We start from the raw sequence: 25,756 nt of genomic DNA, 5'->3' as shown, positions 1-25,756 counted from the left end.
TAGATTGAAGAAGTCGACCACATTTTCGAACGATAATAAAACAGCTAAGAAAAAATCGCCAGATTTTAGGAACAATTTGTGGCTGTTTCTTTTTTGGGGAAACGCTTCTCTGGGCTTAAACGTACAAATATGTATGTATGTACTTCAAAAAGTTACACCCAACTAACGAATAAATGGGAAATTGGGCAGACATTGCGCACAATAAAACTCGTGCCTTCGCCATGTTGCACAGTAAAAAAAAGTATTAGTGGACTTCCGCAAGGGGATATTAGATTTCATTTCGTTCGAAAAATTCATTTGACAGACGACAGTTGGTTATATGTATGTATTATATGAGTTATGCTTTTCACAATTGTTTATACCAAGAAAAAACAACAAAGAAATTGCAATTGTAGATTTAACCCTTTTGTTTTATGTAAGACATGTATAAAAAATAGCAATGAACAATTATATATTTTCTGTATTTTTCCGATCTCGCCACATTCCTCTAACAGATATGGTTCCTGATTCATGGGATTTGAACCGATTTCCGCACGTGCATTATAAATGCAGCCCTGTCTGTGTGTGACTGTGTGTATCTGTGTGTGCTTCTGTTTGTGTGTGTCGGGGGGGCAGGTTGAAAAACCAAAAAGTGAACCAATTTCGAAATGAAGTAAACGTAAAATGGGAAACTAGGTTTTTTGGTTTTATTTGTTTAGAAAAAGAATTACAAATAATACATAAGTTTGTTTTTATTTTTGTTTTCTCATTTGGTTCGCTTGGTTGTTGTTGTTGCTGTATCTTTTGCAGTTGTTTCTGTTGCAATACGAAAATTAAATAATTAATTTGGACTCTTGCAAAAAACGTATAATAACCGATTATCTCATTTCATTTCTTGTGTATACAGTTAGGAATATTATTTAGTTGTTTTTTTGTTGTTTTGTAAGGAGGAAATCCACACGAGGCATCGCCAGGGCGAACAAATTCGGAGCATCTAGAGTTTGGCCGTTTCGATCGGGAAAAACACACACAATTACGAATTATCTGCTAGATTAATTTGATTCAAAATCCGGAAAAATCATGCCAAACTCCCAAATAGTCCGCATTCGTTTGGCCCTCACAGCGATGCTGTATTTTTCTGTATTTCTTAAGCAGTTGCAGATCTTAAGCTACATTTGAGTCGGATTGGCCGGCATCTGTCCTGTCCAAGCGTTTGACCATCTGTATACTGGATTCGCTTGCAACCGGAGCCCGGATAAAAACTACCCATGACAATCGGGAAAACGGCCTAAAATGCCGGCCCATCGGCCCCAAATGAACTGTGAAGCATTCTGCCCTCAATTCGTATGTTAATGTCTCAAATGTTCGCGCTTTTTGCCTGCCTGTCTGCTGCTCTCGCCTGGATTATCGTTTCATTTCAAATTGTTTTGCTTTGCTGGTTGCGTTTTATAATATTTGTTTCTCTTTGTTGTTTCTGGTTTTTGTTTGTTTGTATTACTGAATAATATTTGCATAGTCAAAAAGGAAACATTTGCTTAGTTGTTTGGTTAGTTGTCGCCGCCCTCCTGTGGCTCAGCTTCGTCGCCTTGGGTGTCGGACGTCCAGAGAGTCAGGTTGTCCCTCAACAGCTGCATGATGAGTGTCGAGTCCTTGTAGGAGTCCTCGTTCAGTGTGTCCAGCTCGGCTATCGCATCATCGAACGCCTGGTGGTGTTGGTGGCGGGTCAAAAAAGGTACTTTTTAGTAGAAATTCTCTAAGGATTCGGATCAAAGGAAATGTTTGGCAAGGCGAATGCAAGTTGGTAGAACAATAGCATTTTCAAAGTGGCGTTAGGTTCATTCATAATTGGCTTCACTAAACAATTTCATCAAACTGAAATCTAAGGCAAATCGTGTAAATCAAAATAAAAGTAACAAAAGAGTTTTGTTGACCTTAACAAAATAAAAACGAAGTGTTCACCAGCAAAGGCCGCATGTAAATTATTTCACAGGCAAAGTTATTGGTATTTCTCATGCAATCCAAGTGGGAAAATAAGTGGGTGGATGGATATACATTGCGCTTCAAAAAGTTTGAAATTTCAGTTCAAAGAAAAATAGTTGCAAAGTTCGTTTTATGGACAAGAGGGTAGCTTAAACTGTAAAAAGTTTACATATTTAAGTCACTACAAGGAATTTGAGCTTAAGAAATTTTGTAGATGTTTTCTTCTCAAACTTTTGAAACGCCTTGGTGGTAAAGTATATCTCTTCGTCGGGTTAAAGCTCATTTAGTTGGTTAATTAGTCGCTGGGTATCTTACTCAGTTTAGTCACAGAACAACAACAATTTCTATCATTGGGTGATTAGTATTCGTAAGCGAATTATTAAGTTTACACAGAAGAAACATGTATAAGTTGAACTGAACCTGTTTAGCTAAGTGACAAGCCCTCGCTGGTGAATTGATAATTTCGTAATAGAAGACGGAAAAGTTGAGAGCAAGACCTAATCTGATTGGATGTGTGGGCTGCATTTTGGTTTTTGCAATATCGAACGCCTCCTGATAGGCTTTTTTCGAGTCCTCAACGACGGCTTAACGATTTACACATGATTCAGTTATGTAAAAAAGTAAGAAACAAAACCAAATGTTAGGAAAACCATTTAAAAGTAAATAAAAAAAAGTTCTAAAATGTCAATGGATAGTGATTTTGTGTGCCTTCTGCTCGCTTGCCATACATTTCGATTAATCGAGCCAAGTCTCAGTGTGTTATTAACCTGTTTAGCCAATTGGCAAGCTTTGTCTGGTGAGTTCAAAATCTCATAGTAGAAGACTGAGAAGTTAAGGGCCAGACCCAAACGGATGGGATGTGTGGGCTGCATTTTGGTTTTTGCAATATCGAACGCCTCCTGATAGGCATTTTTCGAGTCCTCAACGACGGCTTAACAATTTACACATGATTCAGTTATGTAAAAAAGTAAGAAACAAAACCAAAAGTTAGGAAAACCATTTGAAAATAAACAAAAAAGTTCTTTAATATCGATGGATAGGGATTTTGTGTGCCTTTCGCTCGCTTGCCATACATTTCGATTAATCGAGCCAAATCTCAGTCTGTTATTAACCTGTTTAGCCAATTGGCAAGCTTTGTCTGGTGAGTTCAAAATCTCATAGTAGAAGACTGAGAAGTTAAGGGCCAGACCCAAACGGATGGGATGTGTTGGCTGCATTTTACCCTTGCTAATGTCAAATGCATCCTGGTAAGCGGTTTGCGAGTCATCGACAACGGCTGTTGTTTGCAAGAGTATTTGTAGTTTGGTTTATAAAGATTTTATTATTGTACAATTCGGGTGTACAATTCGGGCATAGGGTGTTTTTGATGGTGTGCTTGACAAGATACTTACTGTTGCGTGCATCTCCTGTGGCAACCTCGGCTAAATACCTGTAGTAATCACCCTTCATCTTCAGGTAGAACACCTTGCTCTCGGGATTGCTGGCTTTTGGAATAAGGTATTTGTCCAGAAGTCCCTGTAAGCAAAGGAAGCAAGCACTCCAATTAATTTCATATCAATTTCGAAACCCAAACGCAACAATTAACCAAGTAAGCCGCCAGGCTTATTGTAAACCCTGTTCTGCCTCATTTTCCATTTAAAAATCCATCAAGCACCAGTTAAGTTTAATCCAATATAAAAGCCCCAATCAAAGAAAAGCGAATGGGGAAACCCCCGAGTTCAACCCTGGCCATGGTCTATTTTCTGATCCGTGAACGGCAATATAAATTTCATATACACACAAGCGAAAACCTCTGTGTGTGGGGGAAAATGGAACATGTTCATTTTAAAAATAGATTTATTGATTGTAACAAATTTTTATATTTCACTAGAGCAAGAAGGAAGACCAGAAAACAGGTCCCACCCTATGGAAAACCCAGCGAACCATCCAACCAACACCCTCGACAGCTGAGCTTGCCAAGGGCGGAGGTCTTTATATACATATATATATATTTAGACGGTTGACAGGTTTGCCATCTTCATCACCGTCAATTTAGATGAACACCCAAGTGAGTTGTGGGCATAAAAATAATTAGATGGACCAATTACAACCCCATAAATCCTTCAGAAAGAGACTTGCGCAAACTTGCGGACCACCACTTACCAAAACTTCGTAGCAGATTTCCCTCAGCTCCTTCTCCACGCGCTCTCTGTACTCACGGGCGAGCTGCTGTTTTCTAGCGGATGCTTCGGTTTTCTGCTCAATGGAGGAGATGACACGCCACGATGACCTGGTTTGGACATGTTAAACATACCCGGAGAAGGGGCAGAAACATATAGCTTAGCACTTGAACTCCAATCTATGGTGCGACATTAATCAATCGGTGATTGATTGACTCACCTGCGGGCACCGACCACATTTTTGTAGGCAACGGAGAGCAGATTTCTTTCCTCATTTGAGAGCTCAACGCCAGTCTCTGTGACGGACTTCATGGCCTGGGCCATATCATCGTAACTGCATAGAAAATATTCCATTAGTAATTGGAAATATTTCGTCATGTAGATCACAGAAATATGTGCATGCTTTTGATTTTGAAGAACAACTTAAATGATATATTGTTTTTAGAAGATGATTTTAAATGGAAAACAATGTTAAATCTTAGAGTTCTTATAACTTCCAAATATGTCTTTTTTTTTAGTTGCTGTATGACATTTGGTTTTATATATTATTACAACTATAACTTTTGTCAAATGAGTTTGTAGGGATCTTTTGAAGTTCTGTGAGGTTGATGAACTTTATTATATGATGAACCACTTACCGTTCTGACTGCTCGGCCAGTTTAGCCTTCTGGACCAGCTCTTCCTTATCGACTGTCGACATTTTGTTTGATTTTTTTTTTTCGTTTACTTCACAAAACTAATAAAATACGCCACACAGTTCGATATGCCCCTCAAAAGTTGCTAACAATGGCTTTCTGCAATAAATTAGAACGTAAACAGGAGCATTAGTGTGTTTTTCAGTGGAGGAGAAATGTAGGTGAGGCCACCTTAACCCGTTATCTCGTTCTCGCCTAACGGTTCTCTGCTGTGAGCTCTTAACAAACACCTGACTGACTAACAGAGTTCTGTTGCGGATTACCTGTCTGTTATATTTAGCTAAAATTCCACAGCAACCAGTAGTTGCACAACACTGCGAATTTTTGTGTGGCACTGTAAATTCTGTGGAGTGAACCGAACTGCCATATACGATTACCCCTTATATGGGATAATAGACATTATAAGATATTCCATGTTTTTGGTTCGATAAATGCTTATGCTTTTAAATTAATTGAAGGCCACGATAAATTCTATATTCGTTAGCTCTAAAAGGAATTTAAAAGATGTTTTGCTTGACTATAATATTATAAAATGATTTTTTTTATATCGTTATAAAAAACTCGTGAAATGATACGAGCAATAGTTTTAAGTTTCCTTAGAAATTAAAGAATTCGAGTGACTAATATATTATCTGAATCACTCAGACACGTCCAATATACCCGCAATGCACTTGCGCGAGTATTCCTAGGTAGGTCGTACGAATTTAGTTTGTTGTCATGCTTCCGCTGGACGAAAGTGTTGGATTCAAAGCTGTGATGACTCATGCATTCGCAGCAGGTCTTTATTGACTAATCGCTGACGGAATGGCTAATTTAAATGGGAAAAAGCCAGCGAAAAAATACAATGTGGCACTGGACATGGCCGCACGTGTGGCAACTATGCAACTATTCGAAGCCCAGTTTATGGGTTTGTGGAAGGCCGAAGGTGGAAAGAGAGTATCTGGCAGATAGATGTGAAAAAATACAAGTTCGACAACAGCGATAAAAATAAACCATGAACAAAAAGAGAGAGGGAGAAATGGAGCACAAGTCGGCCCGCCTTAATGCGTTTTTATATATTTTTGTGTGTGTGCCAAAGATAGATATTTATGTACGTGCATAGAGACCGTCTGTCTGTGTTCCCCGCACAGTGACGCACTCAATTACTTGCCCACTCGCTGAACTTCTATCGATTAAACGTGCAGTAATTATTGGAAAACAAACTAAAAAAAAATCCAAATAAAAACACAGGAAAGCAGGCGACAGTCATTAATCCGCTCACACGTAATCCAATTATAATTCCTTGCGATAGGATCATCCAAACTTTTAATGTAGGACCAATTTCCGGCTTGGATTTTCAAAGGGACGTGGGAAAGGAAAATCGATTAATTTCCGCTCGACCTGGAGAAAGCTTGGAAACAAGAACTGCGTGGGACGAGGGGTGAAAATCGGTCTGTGGAAATGCATATGTATGGGCGTTGCTGGTATTTTTAGACAACTGGCGGCTCTGGACAACAAAAAAAATTGTTTTGTTTGCCCGCGCAACGGAAACCTCGAAAACCAAGCGCAAGAATGCCAGCTAATGCAGCCAACCGATGATTGAAATGGAAAATCTCAACACATCGGCGTCATAAAAGCACCATTAACAATCCCACAAATACCGCGTTCAATTGGATTTACAGTCCAGCTTGGCTAGGAGCGACCGCTAAATGTGGCAATTGAATAGTTGCTAGACTAAAAACTACACAACTTCTACATTCAAATGGTTATGTGAAAAATAATCTCCAAACTGTTTGAAAACCCATACAAATGTTGTTTGCTGAAGCTAACAACTAGTTTCAGAGACCCAGTAACATTTGCAGAAGCAATTATAAATGCTGAGTTCTGCGCAGTTGTCTAAAAAGCAAACAATTGAGGTTTAAACCATATGAAAACACAGCTATTATTTGTGTTGCGATCGACCGCCAAATTGAAAAAGCATTGACCCTTTGTCAAAACAAAAAGGGCGGCCGGGCGAGGCGTGGCAAAATGATGGAAGGGGGAGGGTGCGGTGCGGTCTCCCGACGCGTTTTTAGGTCAATTGGCATGTTTTCTGCCTGTGCTCGGTAAATGCCAAAACATTAAGCCAGGCGTAACGTAAATTAACGTAACACTCCCCTAAATGGTCACAAATATGTTTGTAGTTTTTATCGGATAAATCAAAGGGAAAAAACTTGTTTCAACCACGCAGATTGCTCATCTGCCTGAATGGCTAAATTGGTAAATAGGGGGAAAAACAGGTGGGAGGTGAGTATCTCGAAGTTGTAGATATGTAGACTTTAGAGGACGGTTAAACACCCATATGGTCAGGCTAATTCCGGGGCTAGAAAATCCTGCGAAATCCGTGTCTGATGGATACTTGGGTACTTTAAACTTTATCTGCGCCGGCCGACAGCATGCGCAGTAGCTCAAGAACCCCCCTCCAAACCCCCAGAGACCGAGCCCGAGCAAGAACCCAATCCCCGATGATGTAGAAATTCCTCTACACTGTAGATACCGCTACTGCGGCTCTACATGGGGCGAAAAAGTTACTAACTTTTATTGGGCCTGTGTGCGTGCGACTCTGCGTGTGTCGGTGCGTTCTGGGTGGTGGTGGTAATGGTGGTGCGGATGGGTGAGATGGTGTTGGTGGGGCCGCCAATCGTGTTTCCAAGTGCGGCGCTACAAAATTATAAAAATAATCGGGAGAAAGGGGGAGCGAGGTGGGAGGGAGGGAGAGAGCGGAGAACGCCGCAGAGAGAGGCCGAAATGTATCTACCACAGGCGGCCGCCAAGTGTGTTGAGTTTGGCGAGGAAACCCACCTAACCGCGTGTCCCCATCCAAGTTGATATACAGAGGTGGTCAAAAGTATTTACACAACGAGCTTTTTTTTCAATTGTCAACTAATTGAAAAAAAAGCTCGTTGTGTAAATACTTTTGACCACCTCTGTATATATATATCTATCTTGGCGTACTGTGTGTACATATAGCTGGCTATATATGCGTAAATATAGAAGTCGGCTATGTCCGCCGCCTACAACTTAACCGATGAACTGCTGATGATGATGATGAGAAATACGAAGCTACAAGCGAATCTCACCGCATCACATACATGCACCAATACTCGGGCAAATCGGGAATGTTCTTTTCTTTCAATTTTCTTTTTTTTTTCTTATTTTGCACAAATTTACACTTTATTCTTTTGCGTAGAATTTTTTTTTTTGGCTTCGGATCGATGCCTGATGGAGCTATTTCGATTTTTCTGCGGAACGAAGTATAGATGCATGTAAGTGATTACTCATAGGCGGCATTACACGTGTTTTTCCTTCGGATATTTTAGCAATTTTACGTTTTATAATTCAATACACACACTGGCAGGCGCACACACATAGATACAAGTCACTCTGGGCCAGCAAAAATGTTACTTACATTCTTGATTAACTGAAACTGAAACGACAACGAACACTACCAACGAACGAATGAGAATGACGGACGGCAAAGGTTGCACACATTCGCCGCGCCGCTGTATCTGTGTTTCTGCGCTCTCTCCCCACGCACACTCTCGCAGGGGCACATGCGCCGCCGCAGAATGAGAGGGAGCATATGGGGCTGGCGCAGGCGAGAGCGAGAAAGTGCGACAAGTGAGAGAGTTTCAGGGTTGCCAACCTGCTGTATAAATTAATGTTGCCAGGTGTGCAGGTAAAACTTGGAAACCAAACTTTCAGATAAAATATACTAATTAATGGGCGTCTCAGAACTTGTAGATAGAGAGCTTTAAAAAGAGCCAACTTTTATTGTCAAGTCTCTGTGTTATCATCGTTGTATGAAGTAATAGTTTATAGTTCGTTTCCAACCTGTTGAAACTTTCGAGCGCTTATCTCGCTGCCAGATTACGCTTTTATCTTGACTTTATGGCCTCCGCAAGGAGGAAACTAATCGGGAGATGTATGCCATTGATAAGGGGGTGGCGGTAAATTGCCTTAATTCTAATTTGGATTTCATTGAATTGGTGCACTCACACATAAAAACGAGATATTCACGCACTTATGATTTTCGTGAGGTGAGCCAGGGCCTACGATTGTGGGCCCGAAGTTAAGGCAGGATTTAACAAACAATTTCTAGTTCTAATAATACTTAGTCCTGTCAATATGGGATAATTCCACAAAATTAGAGTATATTCATTTGAGTCTACTTCTATTGTTAATGATACTGCTAAGGCTATCGTTCATTTAAGAAAATGTATTTAATAATTTATGATGTTTTTGTATTACATTAAGAAAAATGTTGAAATCATTTAAAAAACAAACGGTTTTTTGCTGTATATGGAATTTATCAGAATTTTCCAAATAATCCCAAGTATATTGCACTTTAACTCGTGCGTGACGAAGACATGCTCACGCCCCCATCTCTACATTTTACTACAGCTCACAAAGAACAAGACGGAGAAAATTACGTCATCGGCGTCCTATTTGGTTGCGGTAATGAAAAATTGCTACGTCCATTTCCAATTGTAATGGGATTTTCGCAAGGCCAGTACCGCACGCAATCAAATGCGGAGTGCCCAACGGGCAGGTGTCATCCAATTAGGAGGCCAACCAATCGATAAAGTGCGTGGGCGCACTTATTCGGGGAAAATTTTATCCGCCGACAATATGGCGGTCGCAAGCCGACACACGACGCACTAGGTGAAACTACTCACTGCGCCTGGGTTTTCAAGCGAATATCGAATATATGCGTAATCCTTGGGCTCTCAGCACACGACTTTTAACTTAGTTTTAAACGAGCAAGCACTTATTAATTAGTTAATTCACCTCTTACGGCTCGGACGTGAAGGTTCTTCTTCTTCTTTACGCGCAGATGTGTTGGAAAACGAAGAACGCTGAAGTAGGGATGGGCCCGCAGGAATTTTCCAACCCGCGCGGTGCGAAATTCCGATACTCGGTGGAGCTATCGATTGTTGGTTAGGCAGATTTACCATCTCTAGAAGGCCGCACGTGTTTACGTTCGGTGGGAAATATTCTTGGTTTCGGTTAAGAAAACGTTGCAATTTAAAGGCTACAGACATGCCGCGCTCCAAACGTGATAAGAAAGGTTAGCGTTTGGGTTTTAATATATACGATTTGTACTTAATACGTGCGATACTCTTCTTCCCTTAGTTTCCCTGACCAAAACCGACCGCAAAGGTCTGGCTTGGAAACAGCGCATTGTGGACGACATTCGGTTCTGCGTGGGCAAATACCCTAATATATTCGTTTTCCAAGTTCAGAACATGAGGAATAGCTTGCTGAAGGATCTGCGACAGGAGTGGAAAAAGAATTCTCGTTTTATCTTTGGCAAGAATCGTGTTATGCAGATTGGCTTGGGCCGCACGAAAAGCGAGGAAGTGGAGCCGGAATTGCACAAGGTAATTAGGCTTAAGTGATTAACATATATCAGACGCTAATCCCAGGCAATGTCTATTAGCTATCCAAACGATTAACTGGCCAGGTGGGACTGCTCTTCACGGACAAATCCAAGGAGGAAGTCCTGGAGTGGGCCGAAAACTACTGGGCTGTTGAATACGCACGCAGTGGCTTTGTGGCCACGGAAACGGTTATCCTGCCAGCAGGTCCCCTGGAGGACTTCGCCCACTCCATGGAGCCGCATCTGCGTTCCCTGGGCCTGCCCACCAAATTGGAGAAGGGAATCGTTACGCTGTACAGTGACTACACGGTTTGTGAGGAGGGCAAAGTTCTAACACCCGAACAGGCAAGAATCCTCAAGCTGGTGGGCAAGCCCATGGCCAAATTCCGGCTGACCATGAAGTGCTCGTGGACAAAAAGCGAAGGCTTCCAGCTGCATGTCGAGGATGATGTGAACGACGAGGAACAGGCTGATAGCGCAATGGAAGAGGAGGCCGAGGCCGAGGCCATGGATGAGAACGAAGACGATGATGACGAAGAGGAGGATGATGAATAAATTAGTTTTAGGCGTAGAATTAATTTTTTTATGTATATATCAAGTGCAGAAAATATACGTATATTTTTAAATTACTTTACATATTATCTTACGTTCAACACAGATAATACTTGATTAACACTAGCTTATGCTAATAACTAAGTAAACAAAACACTTAAGAAGCATTTCAGATATTGCAGCTAAAACCATAGAAAGGCACAAAGCCTCAGGTTGCGTCGTCCGCGAGGATGTAGAGCACCAGAGGCCGTTCATTTTCGCTATCCTCCTCCAGGAGTTCGCTGTTAGTTAGGGAAATATCCTGAGAGGCCGAGCCCTCCAGCTCCAAGGCACCAGTGCTAGCACTTGAAAAGAATTCCAGAGGCATGGGCTGCTCGGGATCTTCATGATTCGAGGGGGTTTCAGTCTCCAGTGCCACGTCCTCCTCATCCTCCTCCCCGGCTGACAACTCCAAATGTTATTGGTCTGTCGAGTTCGGCGGCACCGTGCAGCCCGCGGCAATGTGTTCCATCACCTCCTGCTTCAGTTGCGCCACATGGTCCTTGAGGTTCTTCACGATGCTAGCCAGGTCGACGTTCTCGCCTTTGAGTACCTTTACGCGATCCTCCAGCTTTGAGATGCGCTCCAGCTTGCGCTTACGGCACTTGGATGCAGCCACACGGTTACGCTGCCTCTTGCGCTCCAGCTTGATCTTCTCCTGCGTTTCCATATCAATGGGACTAACGGTGGGCGAGCCGGCTTGATTGACGGGCTCGTCCTTAATCACCGAAAAGCCCTCGGTCATGTTGGCGTAGGTGAAGGTGCCTCCGCTGATGCCATTGTTTACCGCCGTCATGGCTGCCGCAGTTGTGTTATTGGCGGCGGAATTAGCGGCGGAATTGGCGGACGGAAATGCCTGGGAGTTAGTGTGGAGATTGTGTAGGGCCTCCTCGAATCCCCTGCCGAAGTCCAACTGCTCCACGGTGACGGGCCCCGCCTTGGTGGGGAACACCTTGCCCGGTTGCGGTGTTTGCATTAGATTGTTGGACAGCAGGATCTTCTCCAAATCAGGTGTGTTTACCGTCTTGGATGACAGATCCGGTGAGTTTATGACCAGTGGTGCGAAGATGCGCTTGTTCTTGGCACCCTTGCTGTTCAGATCCAGCGAGCCGGGACGCTTGTTAGGATTCGGGGTGGATGTGTTCAGGTTCGGCGACTGAAAGTCCAGCGACATGGGGCCTTCTTCTCCAACGGGTTCCGTTTTAGGTACGATCTGAATGGCAGCTGCTCCGGAACTGCCAGCATTCGGGTTACTTAAATTCGCAGCAGCGGAAACGGGGGTTTTCATGTTTGCTCAAGCAATGACGTCAAGCTGATTCGGATGAAGTGAAAGAGACGAAAACGGCATGAAAACAATCTGATAAAAACTCGTTTCGCGATGAGTCATGCGAATAACTCGCTCTTCTTCTTACTCACCAGTGGGTGGGAACTTTGTTTGCAAAATTTGATTAGCACAATCTGTACTCCTGTGTTTGTTGCTTTCTGCGCTGCCACTGTTTAATCACCGGTTTTATCGGCCAACGAATCGTTTGATTTTTATTTTTTTTCGCCTTATAATTCAACGAAAATATTTATTACGCGCAAGGTTGTTTTCAGAGTGACTGCCAGCGGTGGTACAAATGTCGATTAGTACTCGATGTTGCTATCGATATTGGTCTTTAAATGATATGTTGTAACAATATGGGCAGCATTGACTCAAGCAAGACGCTTAGCAGTGACACCAACCATTAAATTTAAATTCAAATTTAAGACGTTTTTTAAACTTTTATTAAAACATTATGAAAGGTGAATGGAAACAATGTCTTCGTTAGTCTTTTATATTTTTCTTGAAATTTTCTTGATGCTTGGCTGTAAAAGAAGATGCAATAGATCTCTTCATCACTCCTGGGCGTCGGTAAATAGGAAAGGAAATGTATTTCTCGGACTGGTTAAGATAACGTTTTCGCACTTGAGGAACCACAAATTTTCCAGAAGGATCCATTATATCGGGAATCCCAGAACAACACTGATGCTCATGATTTTGTGAGTTACAATTAAAAAGGGGAAACAAAATATGACAATTAACTCGCAGCAGGCCAATAATTTGAAAACACCCGAGGAAAAAGGCCATCAGTTTTTGGGATAATCCCGATATATTTATATTCGACATTTATGATAACTGTATAGCAATAAATATTTTCAAATACGGGATTTGTTCTGTTTTGTTTTGTTTTTCAAACTGTAGCATATACATCAAGTTTAAATATATATTTGTTCGTTTATGTAAATACATTAATAATATTTTGATTTCGCAACCAAACGTCTTGCTGTTGTTCAGATTGGTATATATGCTGGCCCTAAAAGATTTACACATTTATTAAACTCCTTGTATATATTAATAATCACATCTATAGATTTGTTAGAGCTTCAAATATTTGTCTTAGTTATGTCCATTTATTGTAAGCACGTTGAAACACATTAATGTATATGTTCATCTGTAGACAAGTAATGCGGAGAGAGAAGTCTCAGATACTATAGTTAGTTGCTCTGCATGTGGCGTTCGCAAAGATACATAGTTTTTTTTCCCAGTGTAGGCTAAAATCGTTATATATGTACGAGTATAGAGTGTAGGTGTATGGTATGGTGTATGTATGTGCACACCAGAGAACTGCAGCCCGCCACTGGCACTCTACGTCCACCCGATAAACACTCGGTACTCTAGGCACCCCGTGTTTTTTGACACCCTACTTGCGGCAACACAAAATACTCGAGTGTTTTACCAACGTGGTGTTATTGTTACGAGTAAAAAAACCACCCGAGGCCTGCCGCGCAATCACCGTTTGGGTGAGTGGACGCACAGTCAACGATCGGCCGCACGTCATTTTTTGTATGCGGGCTGCAGTTCTCTGGTCATTTTTTGTACGCCTAAAATTTGTATGGGAGGAAGCGTGACGGGTATAAGAAATGAAGGGTAAAAGGGAATACCCAAGAAAATTTTTGTGCTCATGTCTTTGCTCTTCAATGGGTGCCACCCGTTTCGAATCATTGCCTTATTAATTTTTCACACGTCGCTAGCTGAATACTCTACTGACAAATAATCTTACATAAAGTCATTTTTGAAATGAATTTTGTGACATTATGTACATAGATTCGGCTATTAGCATTATTACTATTACTATTATTTTTACTATAATCTATATTTAAATAATAATAACGTTAATAATATATAAGAATATATAATATAATATAAATATATATATAATATAATAATTAAATTACATATATATATATATTAATAATATATAACATAATAAAATATAATATAATATATATAATTATAATAATATATAATAATAAGATGAAGGGCATATTTTAAAAAGTATTCAACAAAGCCTAGAGCCACGCCGAAAGAATAGTGTGTAAACGTATGGAGTGTAAAACGTATGGAGTTACGCATCTTGTCTGTGACTCGCCTATCTACGAGACACACAAGTATTTTTGGAAACACCCGAGTATTTTTGGAAACACCCATGTGTTTAACGGTAAACCCATAAGTGTTTTTCTCACTTATCCCTTTTTAGGCAGTGTGTGATCGGCACCCGCGACGCAGAGCACCGTATTGATTCGGGTGCGCGCACAACGGGGTGTCTTGTCTGCATGTTCAGATTTATACTGTGTGTTTGTAAGTACCCGCGATGTGCGTGGCGGGTAGCACCCGCACACAAAATTGTAGGGTGTGAGTCGAGTGGTAAAAAAGTGCCACCCTTGCAGTTCTCTGGTGCACACCTCCAAGTCAGAACCGATTAGAAGAATTGTGACGGTGACTTTGGAGGACTAGCTGCCAATGTGAGCTCTGCCTTTCATCTTGCTTAGAATGTCAAGCGAGTTAAGTTACTTAAAAAGCTGACTGTGTGGATTAAATACTTGTATGGCTTGGTTAAGCATATGTATGTTTGTTATGTTTCGTCTATGATCACGTTTGTACACTTAAACACCCATAAAACGTGCAAATATGTTTCGAAAAATTCCATTTCACGCTGAACACTTAAACCAAATAAATCGGGCCGCATCGGGCGTCTACTGCGATTAACTGAATCCAAATTGTATATATATCTATATGCATCTCTTTAGGTATCTGGTAAACTCTAGTTGGCTGCTGCCGCCTCGCGAGGCGGTCAGGAAAATCCATCAAAATATTATGTCATTGTATGCGACGACTATTTGGTTTTGAAACAATCGTTTGTTTGATTTTTGCCAGTTCAGCAAGGTTTTTATGTTGGTTTTTTTGGGCTCATATTGTTATCTTCTCTCTCTCTCTCTGCTTTGCATTAAGGGGTTTTCATTTTTTCTTTTTAAACGCACACAAAAGAGACGTTAGGAAAACACTGGGCGGAAATCCGGAGCAGCTCGCTTAAAGCCCAATCTCCCGCATGGCCCTGTACAAGCAGGGATTCTTCAAGCACTCCCGAGGACCCAGCTGCCGGCCGTGGGATCCCCGCAGGATCATCAGGATGGAACGGGCCGCCGACTGGCAGTCGTTGCTGTCGCCGCAAACGCTATCCGCCTCCGCCAAGTACTGATAGTCGCAGGCTACCTGCGAGGCACCCTGGAAACGGAAATGCAATGGGTAAACTATAGTTAACTATACTTGAATAAGGCATCCTGTTTTCCATTGCAGGCGGCCCACTTACACATAGATAGCATATCTGGTGAACACCGCAGAGGGGCAGGAGCTCCTGGTTAATGTCTCCGGAGATGAGATCGACGCCCCGACAGCGCTCCGCCATGGACTCGATGATAGGGCACTGGTTGGAGCCCACTATGTAGTTCTTGTTGCCCAGATAGGCGTCGTTTAGGGTCTCGTAGGGAGCGCTACCCAGGCTGAGGGCCTCCTCCATGGTATTTGGCTGCTCCGGATAGCGCAAGTAGCCACTGCGCTTCCTCTTCTCCATGTCCTTGGGTGGTCTCGAGTCTCTGCAGGATTGGAGAAATATACACATCGAAATATTGCAGATTGATGGGCACTACTCACTCTGCCAGCTGATCCGCCTGCTCCTTCTTCACCGACTTTTTGTTCAGCCAGTAATTGGAGTCCAACGCGTTCTCCTCGGATTCCGGTTCGATGGTATTGCGCATCAGATGACTCTCGTTGTCCACGGATCTCCTTAGCTTATCCAGAGCCCTGCGCATTTTCTCCAGACTGTAAGCGGTTGCTAAGCGCGAGAGGACATGGTCCTTGATTCTGCGGATGTCGTCCTTGCTGTTGAGTCCCTCGTGGGCACCCGTATACTTGATGGTCTCGTCGATGATGAAGTCCTCGATGGACTGCAGCTTCTTGTCCATGCTGTCCAACTTTTCGGCATCGAAGTCACGCTTCTTTTTCTCCGCCTCCGAGCTGTCATCGTCATCTTCCTCATCATTATTGGTGCTACTATCCGCGTCACTGCGTTTCTTTAGGTTTCTGTTAGGAATTACATTTATGAAGTTTATAAGAAATGTTTAAATCCCTTCAAAACTTACTCTTTCTTCTGCAAGGACTTCTTCTTGCGATCCAGCCCGAAGTATTGCGACCAATCTATGGACTTCTTGGCACGGAGCATCAGGTGACCCACAGTGGGTGCATGGAGGTGCTTATTGCCTCCACCATTTCCGGTTAGACTGGCAGCAGCTCGTTTCTTCTTGCGCCGCTGCTCCTCGGCTTCCTCCGCCTCCAGGTCAGCTTCACCGTCCTCCTCGTCAAACTCGTCGTGGTCATCCTCATCGGAGCTCTCCTCACCCTCCTCATCGTGCTCGTCCGCCTCGGTATCCTCCGTATTCTCGCCATGCGTATGATCGCTTCGCTTGCGATGACGATACTCGGGTGACATTCCAGGCACATGGCCACCATGATGACCGGCATGGCCGCCATGCTGGACCAATTCACCAGCACCAGCTGGAGCGGATGTGGGCGTCTCCTTGGGCGTGACATTCACCCGCTGAAAGTTGATCTCCAGACGCATATCCCCCAAAGCGGTGGCGGTGGCTGGCGGGGATTCAGGAAGATTGGTCGTGACCTTTGGCTGCTCATCCGCCGACCGCTTGCGTTTCTCCTCGGTATGTGATTGAGCTTCTCCGGGCTTGCCGAACAGCTCGCTCAGCTCCTGGGCCACTCGCTCATCGGTTCTGCCCAGTGGAGATTCCGGATTGGAGTTGGTGGTGCTCCTCTTGGCCACCGGGAAGCGTTTCCTCTTATCGCCGTTGTACGGCAACCATGGCAGAACCGGATAGGAGCGCTTCTTTTGCATGAGCAAGTAGTAAGGTGGCACTCGCATCCGCTTTTTCTGCTCGAACTGCTCGACTTCCTGTTCCGGTTCCTGTTGGGTTTTCGCCTGGTCCAGGTGGCGCCACCATTGACGCACTGCATCCCGATCCCTGGCCTCTTCGATCTCGCGCAGAAACTGCTCCGTGAGCTCATTGTGAGCGGGCTCAGCGTTCAGTGGCTGGATTTCACGTTCGCGGAAAGCCGAAGGAGCGGATCCATCTGGAAAAGATTGGGAAATGGAATTAGAGAAATTAATTTGGTCCTCTAGTTTACTGAATGTGTGGATGAACATACAGGAACATATTTTATTTTTAGCCACACCGATAATATATAATCAAAAGCCATTAATTTGTGCAAAACATGAACAGTTTAATATTGATATATTGGTATTGATTGATTTTCTATTTTATAATAAATATTCTAAGATTATAAGATTCAAATTTTATTTAAAGGATGAAGTGGGTTGAAATTATGCTTTTCTTTATATAATATAACGATGCAGTTTATTTAAATGTTCTTTCCTGTTTAGCTTAAAAACGATGAATATCTTGATTTTCGACGATTTCTTTTCCTATCAATGAAAAATGACTTAACTTTGACCTTCGCCAAAACATAATATGAGATAAAGACAGTCGATAAATCCTGGCCGTGTGTGTGTGGAGGACATGCATCAAGTTGCTGGGTCGTCCGGCCATTAAATCAAATGACAGGAAGACAGGCAGGATCTGTCGGTCCTGAGCCGCTTCCAGCTGATTGCATTCATCATCGGGACTCTGGAGCGGAGCCGTCAAGCATCGTCCCACTCAGCACTCACAAGTTAATCGGAGCTAAGTGGTTTCAGCCAGCCCATTGTTGGCCCAATCCACTCCATGCTCCCTCCGCTGGCTGCTCAAGTGGACGCATGCTAGCCGATGCTCATGGATGTCCACAGTTCGGGTCAGGATAATAGCACTTAAGGATTAGACGCATAAATCGTTCGTTTTCGGGCATTCGCATTGAAAAGTAGCCACTTGAGCAAGGTGCTAATACTTGTCCATTAGTGCGCTCCTCAATCAGGATATTTAGGAAAAAAAGGACCTTAAAGCATGGCGTCATTCTCTAGAGAGCTTGGACCATTTATTCACTTAACAAATCAATTTTAGTGGCCCTATTTTATGAAGAATGGATAGTTATTATATTAAACTCTTATATTTAATGGAGTTCTACAAAGCATTCAGTCTTGTAATTTAGACAGTAAAGCTTAACTTGCATACACTTTTGCTGGGGGCTATATCATGCTCACATATTTCCAATTAATTTATAATAAAACAGCAAACTAGCATGGTGCAGTGCTACGTGAAGGACCTTCACAGTGAGTAGGTATTCCGAAGGTGCGTGATTCTCAGTGCTCTGTGCTTCCAACTTACCAAACTGCTCGTCACGTTCGCGAAAAGAGGAGAAACGCTTTCTCTTCTCATCGACCAGATTACTGGGGCCCAAGTCGCCTTCGTCATCGAGTCCCAGACCCATGCCCATGCCCAGACCCAAGCCCAAGCCCAGGTTGTGATCCGGACCGTAGTTGTCCTCGTCGCGTTCTAAGTACTTGCCAAGTGCCTTATTAACTCGATGGCGATTCCGATTCCTATTCTTGCCAAATAAATCGCCATCTGTGCGAGCGTTTCGGGATGGTGAAGAGGGTTTGGTGAAGAGGTGGAGTGGCCAAAAGAGAAAAGAAACGGAAAAAAGGAAACGAGGAAAAGTAACAGCGGTACATGTGACTGTGAGGGGAAAGTCCGGAAAATCTGTGCTTGGGGATCGGCTATCCGGGGCACGTGCACTCCGCATGCGGCTTCCCGACTTCTACGTTTGCCTGTGATGGATATCACTTTCAGACTTCAGCAGCCACTTGCGGTTACATAATCTACACATGCAGTTGACGGCCATCATCTTCAGAATCAGGCACACAAATCGAATATTAATATTTCCGCATATGAATTGGCATATGGCGAAATATGCTTCACTGTACAGAAATTTCTAGTCCAAAATGACTTTAAAATATAATTTTTAGGATTTTATGCACATACAAATACTGTGTAATTCCGATTTTGAGCCATTTTTTAAATATTTTTTAAATCGTAATGCGCTAGGATAGAAATACAAATTTTACATATTAAGTAGCCATCATTTATAAACTTTCAAACACTTTAAACATTTGTATTTACTAGATAATTACTATTCTTACTATTTACTTTTCTATATTTACTTTTCTATATATCTAAGTTAAGTGATGATTATATTCTGCAAAAGTTTTAAGACATCTACTCCAAACTACTTCCACTCTTGAAAATGATACTGTAAACGAGCAATTTTCAAACAAAGATTTTTAATTTTTTTAAAGCACACAGATATCTATAATCGACAAGTACAGGGTATGCATTAAAAATTGATGAACTACAAGGTAGATTGGAGCATCTCAAAAGGTCCTGCCTGGCGTTCATTCTAGTTCAACCTTCACCTTAACGTTAATCAAAGTTCAAATTACATGGGGAATTGCTTGATTAACTTACGACGGCGTAACGTGTGAGCAAAGGTGAAGGTCTGAGCTTTTCCCCGAGGGAAACCAATTCCCCGGCCAGATTCACCCAGCCCCCCCCCCTAACTCACCTTCATCCCAGTCGTCGAGAGCGGGTTGCGGAGGGGCGTTCAGCGGATACTTGGCCGCCTCGCGACGATGCAGTTCATCCACGGCCGCCTGCAGCGAAAAGGCGGCGGTGCGCTGTGGTGTTGCTAGGATGCACTGCACCACCGCCAGCAGCACCACCATGGCACCACTGGGGCCTACAAATCGGTTGGCCATTGCTGCCATTGCCTCGCTGGCTGCTTTCCTTCTTCTTTTACTCTGACACCAAATTGAACTCCTGAATCTGGAAAAAAAATAGTGCAAGTGTTGTTAAAAATATTAAATTCATAAGATTCTTTCGAAGATCATCATGTGCACTTTCCTAAAAGTCCTTGGTCTAGTCTAGGACATCTATATCTTAGCAGCAAACAGCAAATCAAAAAAATAATAGATTTTTAAAAGATTTCTTTCTCTTAAGCTTTGTATATGTATTCATCGTATATTTATGTTTATGTTAAAGCTTATGTTAAAAACTCTGATATTTAAGGACTATTTAAAACCGCATAGAATTGTTAAAAAAAATTCGATCGGAAAACGTGGCTTAGGAAAACCAGTTAAATGTTGAACGAACGGGATTAAAATGGTTTTTAATGCACGACACGTTTGCGACAGGTGCGTAAAAAACTTTTAATTACATTTGCACTTTAAAGCGTTCTCCTTTTCCGTGCATGAATATATGTATGTGTCGCTGTGTGGGTGGGTTTTTGTCGGTGTGTGTGTGAGTGTGTATCAGGTGTCATCTTTTCGCGGCCACTTGATGGCGTGTGAAATTCCATATTTCCTCGCTTAATTATGCAAACGAGCAGCAGGTACCCGAAAATTCCGGACTTACGCCGCACGAAGTATTTGAATAATCTGGCCATTTCATCCTGACTGACTAATGAAGCGAATCCCACAGCCTCATGCATATAGAAAGGACCAAGGAATATAAATCAATAAAATTCCAATGTGCCTGCAAATATCCAGCGTGCTTGGCAAATTAGAGGGGAAAACTTCATCCGATGAACTTTCCTCTTGTACTTTCCCGCCTGACTTTCCGCATCGGCATTCTTGGCCGCTGACAAAAGCCAAGCTGACAATTATGGGAAACTTGAATTGCTGTTCGGATGCCAACTGCCACTGAAATGCTCATCCCGACCTTATTTATTCGCTCCTCCGCTTCTTCTCGGCTTCATGGTGGCGCACATAAGTATGCTACGCATTTCTCGGACGGAATATATGGCTTGGAAGCAGAATACATATATGGTAATCATACCAGGACGCCCACTACCCACTACCCACTACCCACTACCCAGTACCCTCTATTCACAACCACTCATCTCCATAGTTGTGCTCCTCTCACTTGGCTCATACCTGTGGTGGCCACGTTTGCTTTTCATTTTTCCCCTATTAAATGTCAAGGCAGCCGACGCTTTTCATTCGCTTTCCTTGGCTTTTCTGCGCTTCTATGGCCACTCCCGCGCTGCTGAAGAACCCTATTTGCGTCTCGCCTGCAGCTGTTGGTTCGTCTCAGTCCACGTCCATTGTATTATTGCTGCTTGGCTGGCTTTTGTCTAAGAAAGCGAGTCCCCAAGTTGTTGATGTTTTTGTGTCTGTGCCTCCGCTCTAATCCAGATTAAACGCAGCTGCATAAAGCAGATTCCATTTCCCATCGATTGCAAAGGGTTTCCCGGCCACATGCCTGTTGATCGGGATGATGCAGCTCCTATAAGCCATCTACTAAAGCTCTTACAATGTGCAGAGAAATTAAATGGGGCTACTCTGTATCCCTTTTTTTTTGTTTTTAATTCGGCCAGGAGCACAAGCCGCTTTGAGCTAAACGAACTCTAACATCCCCAAGGATACCTATACTAAGTTAGTATTAAGTGTTTTTGCTGAGACTATCTTACGATATAGTTGTTAATCCTACAAAGATTTCAGTTATAGTTTTGCTTACATAAAAAAAACTGACTGAAAAAATACTCTTAAATAGGAAATAAAACAACTTATGTAATAGAAGTTATCATTCTGCTCAGCTATGCAGTGCAAATCGTATTTTTTTTCTAACAAAATCTCTTTTAACGCACATTTTAGTTGGCGAACAGGGCGTATGAATAATATGCATTGCCTATTAAGCGTCGTTTTAATTTAATATCATATTCTCTGTCTATGCTAATTCAATTATGCTCGATTCAAGGAACTAAAGTCTTTATAAGTTACGGGTTAGTGGGAATCACTGCCAACCGTTCAAGTGGTTCACGGGGCGTATGATTAATATTGATTGATGCCGCTGTCGTCTTACGTTTCCTACATCAAACGGAGTCAGTGCTAATAATTTATTGAGTTTCAGCTGAAAAGACTCTGCCTCTCGCCAATCAGATTTCCCGACCGAACAAATGCGACCCAGCAGGGCATTTAAATTAGCGTCCTAATTGAATTTGTCGCAGCAACCATGGATACTACTGCTCCATATATATATATACATATATACCAGGAGCAGGACTCGTCCATTTTGCGCTAGAAAAGGGATCCTTTTGCGGGAATTGGGACAAATTCAATCGGGCTTTTGGCCGGCGACTAAGTGAATGTGAATGCATTCTGGCGGCAAAGGAAGCGGCTAATTACGGGCCGGTAAAAGCTTTTTGCCTTAAAATATTTAAGGCCAACGAGGCAAATGTCCTGTCCTCGGGGAAGTTGCCAACTTGTTAGCCAAGATTTTGCGAGCGTGTGTATGTATCAGATATTCAGGGAAATGCCCGAGGTAGTTTGTCAACAGGCCAGCAAACAATTCATCAGCTCCATTGTCCAATTAGTGAATCCCGGGAGTTGCAAATGAATTGTACGCAATTATTTTGGCTCCGCTTCGCCCTCCCACGCATAAAAATATATCTATGTATAAATATATATATATGCATATATATACACACGCCCACCAGCGAAATCAATGGAAACGGAAAATCCTGTGCAACATTTGCGTAATTTCCTCGCCACACACACAATCACTGGCCAAAAAGTTTGCACTTTTCACAACTCACTTGGATGGTTTTAACAATGCTGTTTATTTCCGCGACTTTCGAGTGCAGTTTTCCGTGCGAATTTTCCACTTTCTGCCAGACACTTTTCACAACATGGCGTCACGCCTACGCCAGCACCACAAAGGAAGCGCTCGTCACTGCCAGCCAGTAGCCACTGTACCCACCTCTGTGCGCAGCCAAGGCGGAACCAAGAGTGTCGCCAGTCTCTGGAGCTTCCACGCTTTATACAGGACCCGCGAGGACCGACGGCACCCGAAGCTCGCCGAGCGCCACTCGTCCTCGCGAAAAGGGGAGCGTGGGAGGCGCGGAGAGAAAGCTTTCAGCTGCAGCCGAGCTTCGTTCGGGAAGACACTGAACAAAATTCTTACAAATAGTTGGAATTTATACAACAATTTCTTCGAATATATAAAATATGATATTGTGTCCATAATAACAACTGATACAAAATAATAATTAAATATTAAGGAAAAACATATTTTTGATCTAATAAATTTTCAGTATAAATCGTGGATTTTCGTATGAAAAATGTAACACTTAACATACTAGGCCTTGCATAACAGCATTAAAAGCCTTTATTCGAACTTAGTAGCATATGGATTTTACGTTCAGTCGAACGAACTGAACTATTCATACTAGGTAGACTTTGCACACACACCTTAATAGTTACAGTGTAATTTGTCTCAGTTTCAAAATTATACAAATATAAATCGAATACTGACTTTTTCGTCGCGCATTTTGCGTAAAAATGGGAACCGCCACTCAGTTTATTGTTGGTTTCATTGGCGCTCTGGGCGCCTTTTGCCTTGGCGCAGTGATCGGCTGGTCAGGACCGGTGGAAAATGAAGTCAAGAAATCGAACGCGTACAGCTTTACCCCTGGACAAACGGAATGGGGCCTGGTGGGATCTCTGATGACTCTGGGAGCAGCCTTCTCGTGCATTCCGGTGGGCGTGCTCATTGGTAAGATCGGGCGGAAGATAACAATGCTAATCCTGCTGCCACCGTTCTTTATCGGATGGCTCCTGATCCTGCTGGCGTCGCACATAGCAATGCTGCTGGTCGGACGCTTCATAGTGGGATTCTGCGGAGGAGCCTTCTGCGTGGCTTGTCCCATGTACGTGACCGAGATAGCCCAGGTGCAGTACCGCGGAACCATGGGCTGCTTCTTCCAGCTGCTAATCGTCTTTGGGATTCTGTACGCCTTTGTGGTTGGAGGTTTTGTAAAGACCTTCTACTTTAACATTGCGTGCGCAATTTTGCCCGTAATCTTTTTTATCTTGATGATTTTTATGCCGGAATCCCCGATTTTTCTGGCCCAAAAGGGAAAACCCGAGAAGGCGGAGAAATCCCTGAAATTTCTGCGCGGCAAGGACGCGGATGTGAGCGGTGAGCTGAAGGAAATGAGCGCCGAGGGCCAAAAGGAGAAGGCCAGCGTTGGGAAAATCCTATGCCGCAGGATAACCCTCAAGGGACTGTTCCTCTCCATCGGTCTCATGTTGTTCCAGCAGATGACGGGCATCAATGCGATTATTTTCTATTCTACATTCATCTTTGAGACGGCTGGATCGACACTGGAGCCCCGAATATCTACAATTATTGTGGGCATTGTCCAGGCGATTGCCACTATTATTTCTATCCTGGTTATTGAGAAAGTCGGTCGGAAGATACTCCTATTGTTGTCCGCCTGCATGATGGGTATCAGCACCCTGATCATGGCTCTTTACTTTGGCATGTTGAAGGATTCTGGAGTCGGCTGGCTGGCCCTAATTGCCGTTTGTGTGTTTATTATTGGATTCTCCCTGGGATTCGGTCCTGTTCCCTGGCTGATGATGGCCGAGCTATTTGCCGAGGATGTGAAGGCTCTAGCAGGATCGATTGCCGGAACTACAAATTGGTGTTTTGCTTTCATTGTGACCCTTCTTTTCCCTGTACTTAACGACATGATTGGAGCAACCGCGTGCTTTGCAATCTTCTTCGGATTTGCGGTAGCCGCCTTTGTCTTCATTCTCTTCCTAATTCCCGAGACGAAGGGAAAAACGCTTAACGAGATTCAGGCCAAGATGGGCGAGAAGGGCGAATAGTACTTGGAATCCTTTGATATCTTCAGGGATTCAAGTCTATGGATCTCTGAGCAAGCTTTTGATAAATTTTCGTGTAATTGGAACTCAATATTTGTACCGTCAAATGCGATGAAATGCATTTAAATTGATGTCTTAACATTTTTCTACATGACATTATAAATAAAATGCCAACTGTCGACATTTTAAGTGTTGTCCCCGACTCACCATTTCGCGTAACGTATTCCTTGCAGATCCTTCAATCCAACTACTTGGACACACACTGCACTGAAATCAGAAACGAATTGCCAATTGCCAGGCTCTATATGCAAAATAAATGCGCTTTGACTTCGTATGCAATCGGAGGGTAAACAGCAAATAAGTCCAGGTAAATAGTCGAAAGCTTTCCGGCTGACAGGATGCCATTTCCCCAGCAATTTCGGGCCTGGTTAACGATTTCCCGGCCAGTGCGCATGGCACACGGAACATCTGACGGGCGCTGCAGCTGGCGGTTATGTACACACGTTCTGGCCAGGCCAAAAGCACATACCAACTCCGGGAACGAACTGTTGCTCTCCCATCAGCAGGACCTCAATTCGAGCCACCTGTTACTCCGCCCGCCCGACAATCGTCGTGCATACGCCCCACAATCATTTCCGGAGTTGACTCTCCCAGCCACTAAAAATTTGTCTTTGGCTGAAGATGGGAAACAAAAATAAGTAGTCAAAATATATGTAAGAGGAACTATATCTTGTTATTTTCAGGCATTTTAAGCTTGTCTTTAAATTATAACATGTGACGTGTACTCAAAAATGAATTGTTGTATCCATTCTCATTAATCCTTGCTAATTGTTGTCAAGGTAAGTACTCTAGGCAACACCAGGCACAACTAATTGATTATTTGAGCAATCAAGCTTAGCAACATTTTCTTGTACATGACGT

The 25,756-nt window shown here is 43.0% G+C and overlaps 5 protein-coding genes across 16 annotated transcripts; 2 read left to right on the top strand and 3 right to left on the bottom strand.

Moving 5' to 3' along the window:
- Positions 1-740: 740 nt before the first annotated feature.
- Positions 741-9,718, bottom strand: LOC117138450 (14-3-3 protein zeta). 9 transcript variants are annotated; one of them, XM_033300564.1, is made up of 9 exons: positions 9,623-9,718; positions 4,757-4,912; positions 4,339-4,452; positions 4,102-4,228; positions 3,351-3,474; positions 3,072-3,235; positions 2,727-2,855; positions 2,380-2,508; positions 741-1,682 (listed from the first exon to the last, which is right to left on the bottom strand). In XM_033300564.1, exons 2-9 carry the CDS (start codon positions 4,816-4,818, stop codon positions 1,527-1,529), a joined length of 1,005 nt encoding a protein of 334 aa, XP_033156455.1. In that variant the 5' UTR covers positions 4,819-4,912; positions 9,623-9,718; the 3' UTR covers positions 741-1,526. The 9 variants fall into 9 exon arrangements, with proteins under 9 accessions (XP_033156455.1, XP_033156461.1, XP_033156457.1 ...); XM_033300570.1 differs by having other exon boundaries at positions 2,727-2,818; positions 3,164-3,235; positions 9,623-9,717; XM_033300566.1 differs by lacking the exon at positions 9,623-9,718 and adding an exon at positions 9,511-9,600.
- A 58-nt stretch (positions 9,719-9,776) lies between these two features.
- Positions 9,777-10,848, top strand: LOC117138451 (mRNA turnover protein 4 homolog). The gene is made up of 3 exons (XM_033300574.1): positions 9,777-9,902; positions 9,968-10,215; positions 10,275-10,848. The coding sequence occupies exons 1-3, from the start codon at positions 9,875-9,877 to the stop codon at positions 10,767-10,769; spliced, it is 771 nt and encodes a 256-aa protein (XP_033156465.1). The 5' UTR covers positions 9,777-9,874; the 3' UTR covers positions 10,770-10,848.
- On the bottom strand, positions 10,789-12,426 carry LOC117138449 (transcription factor AP-1). Its single transcript, XM_033300563.1, is given in 2 exon segments — positions 10,789-12,117; positions 12,222-12,426. A coding segment is annotated over 1 exon segment (1,119 nt). The 5' UTR covers positions 12,094-12,117; positions 12,222-12,426; the 3' UTR covers positions 10,789-10,974.
- Positions 12,427-14,152: 1,726 nt separating this feature from the next.
- On the bottom strand, positions 14,153-25,139 carry LOC117136931. Of its 4 annotated transcripts, none has more exons than XM_033298073.1 (7): positions 25,043-25,139; positions 19,729-19,988; positions 18,492-18,731; positions 16,305-17,304; positions 15,817-16,245; positions 15,476-15,758; positions 14,153-15,390 (listed from the first exon to the last, which is right to left on the bottom strand). In XM_033298073.1, exons 2-7 carry the CDS (start codon positions 19,928-19,930, stop codon positions 15,196-15,198), a joined length of 2,349 nt encoding a protein of 782 aa, XP_033153964.1. In that variant the 5' UTR covers positions 19,931-19,988; positions 25,043-25,139; the 3' UTR covers positions 14,153-15,195. The 4 variants fall into 4 exon arrangements, with proteins under 4 accessions (XP_033153964.1, XP_033153963.1, XP_033153965.1 ...); XM_033298072.1 differs by lacking the exon at positions 25,043-25,139 and adding an exon at positions 22,759-22,936; XM_033298074.1 differs by lacking the exon at positions 25,043-25,139 and adding an exon at positions 22,923-22,935.
- LOC117136932 (facilitated trehalose transporter Tret1) lies at positions 23,377-25,024 on the top strand. The gene has a single exon (XM_033298076.1). The coding sequence runs from the start codon at positions 23,504-23,506 to the stop codon at positions 24,836-24,838; it is 1,335 nt and encodes a 444-aa protein (XP_033153967.1). The 5' UTR covers positions 23,377-23,503; the 3' UTR covers positions 24,839-25,024.
- Positions 25,140-25,756: the final 617 nt, after the last annotated feature.

Source organism: Drosophila mauritiana, chromosome 2R (assembly GCF_004382145.1).
Source record: "Drosophila mauritiana strain mau12 chromosome 2R, ASM438214v1, whole genome shotgun sequence".
In the NCBI taxonomy this organism is placed as follows: domain Eukaryota; kingdom Metazoa; phylum Arthropoda; class Insecta; order Diptera; family Drosophilidae; genus Drosophila; species Drosophila mauritiana.
This window is presented reverse-complemented; position numbering and strand designations above follow the sequence as displayed.

Coding starts and splice junctions, on each gene's coding strand:
- LOC117136932 (XM_033298076.1), top strand. CDS start 23,504: ATGGGAACCGCCACTCAGTTTATTGTTGGTTTCATTGGCGCTCTGGGC.
- LOC117138451 (XM_033300574.1), top strand. CDS start 9,875: ATGCCGCGCTCCAAACGTGATAAGAAAG. Junction 9,903..9,967: donor CTCCAAACGTGATAAGAAAG/GTTAGCGTTTGG, acceptor TTCTTCCCTTAG/TTTCCCTGACCAAAACCGAC. Junction 10,216..10,274: donor TGGAGCCGGAATTGCACAAG/GTAATTAGGCTT, acceptor AATGTCTATTAG/CTATCCAAACGATTAACTGG.
- LOC117136931 (XM_033298073.1), bottom strand. CDS start 19,930: ATGGCAGCAATGGCCAACCGATTTGTAGGCCCCAGTGGTGCCATGGTG. Junction 17,305..18,491: donor CGAACGTGACGAGCAGTTTG/GTAAGTTGGAAG, acceptor AATCTTTTCCAG/ATGGATCCGCTCCTTCGGCT. Junction 15,759..15,816: donor CAGGCGGATCAGCTGGCAGA/GTGAGTAGTGCC, acceptor CCAATCCTGCAG/AGACTCGAGACCACCCAAGG.
- LOC117138450 (XM_033300564.1), bottom strand. CDS start 4,818: ATGTCGACAGTCGATAAGGAAGAGCTGGTCCAGAAGGCTAAACTGGCC. Junction 3,475..4,101: donor AAATCTGCTACGAAGTTTTG/GTAAGTGGTGGT, acceptor CTTTGCTTACAG/GGACTTCTGGACAAATACCT. Junction 1,683..2,379: donor CTTGTCACTTAGCTAAACAG/GTTCAGTTCAAC, acceptor CAACACCACCAG/GCGTTCGATGATGCGATAGC.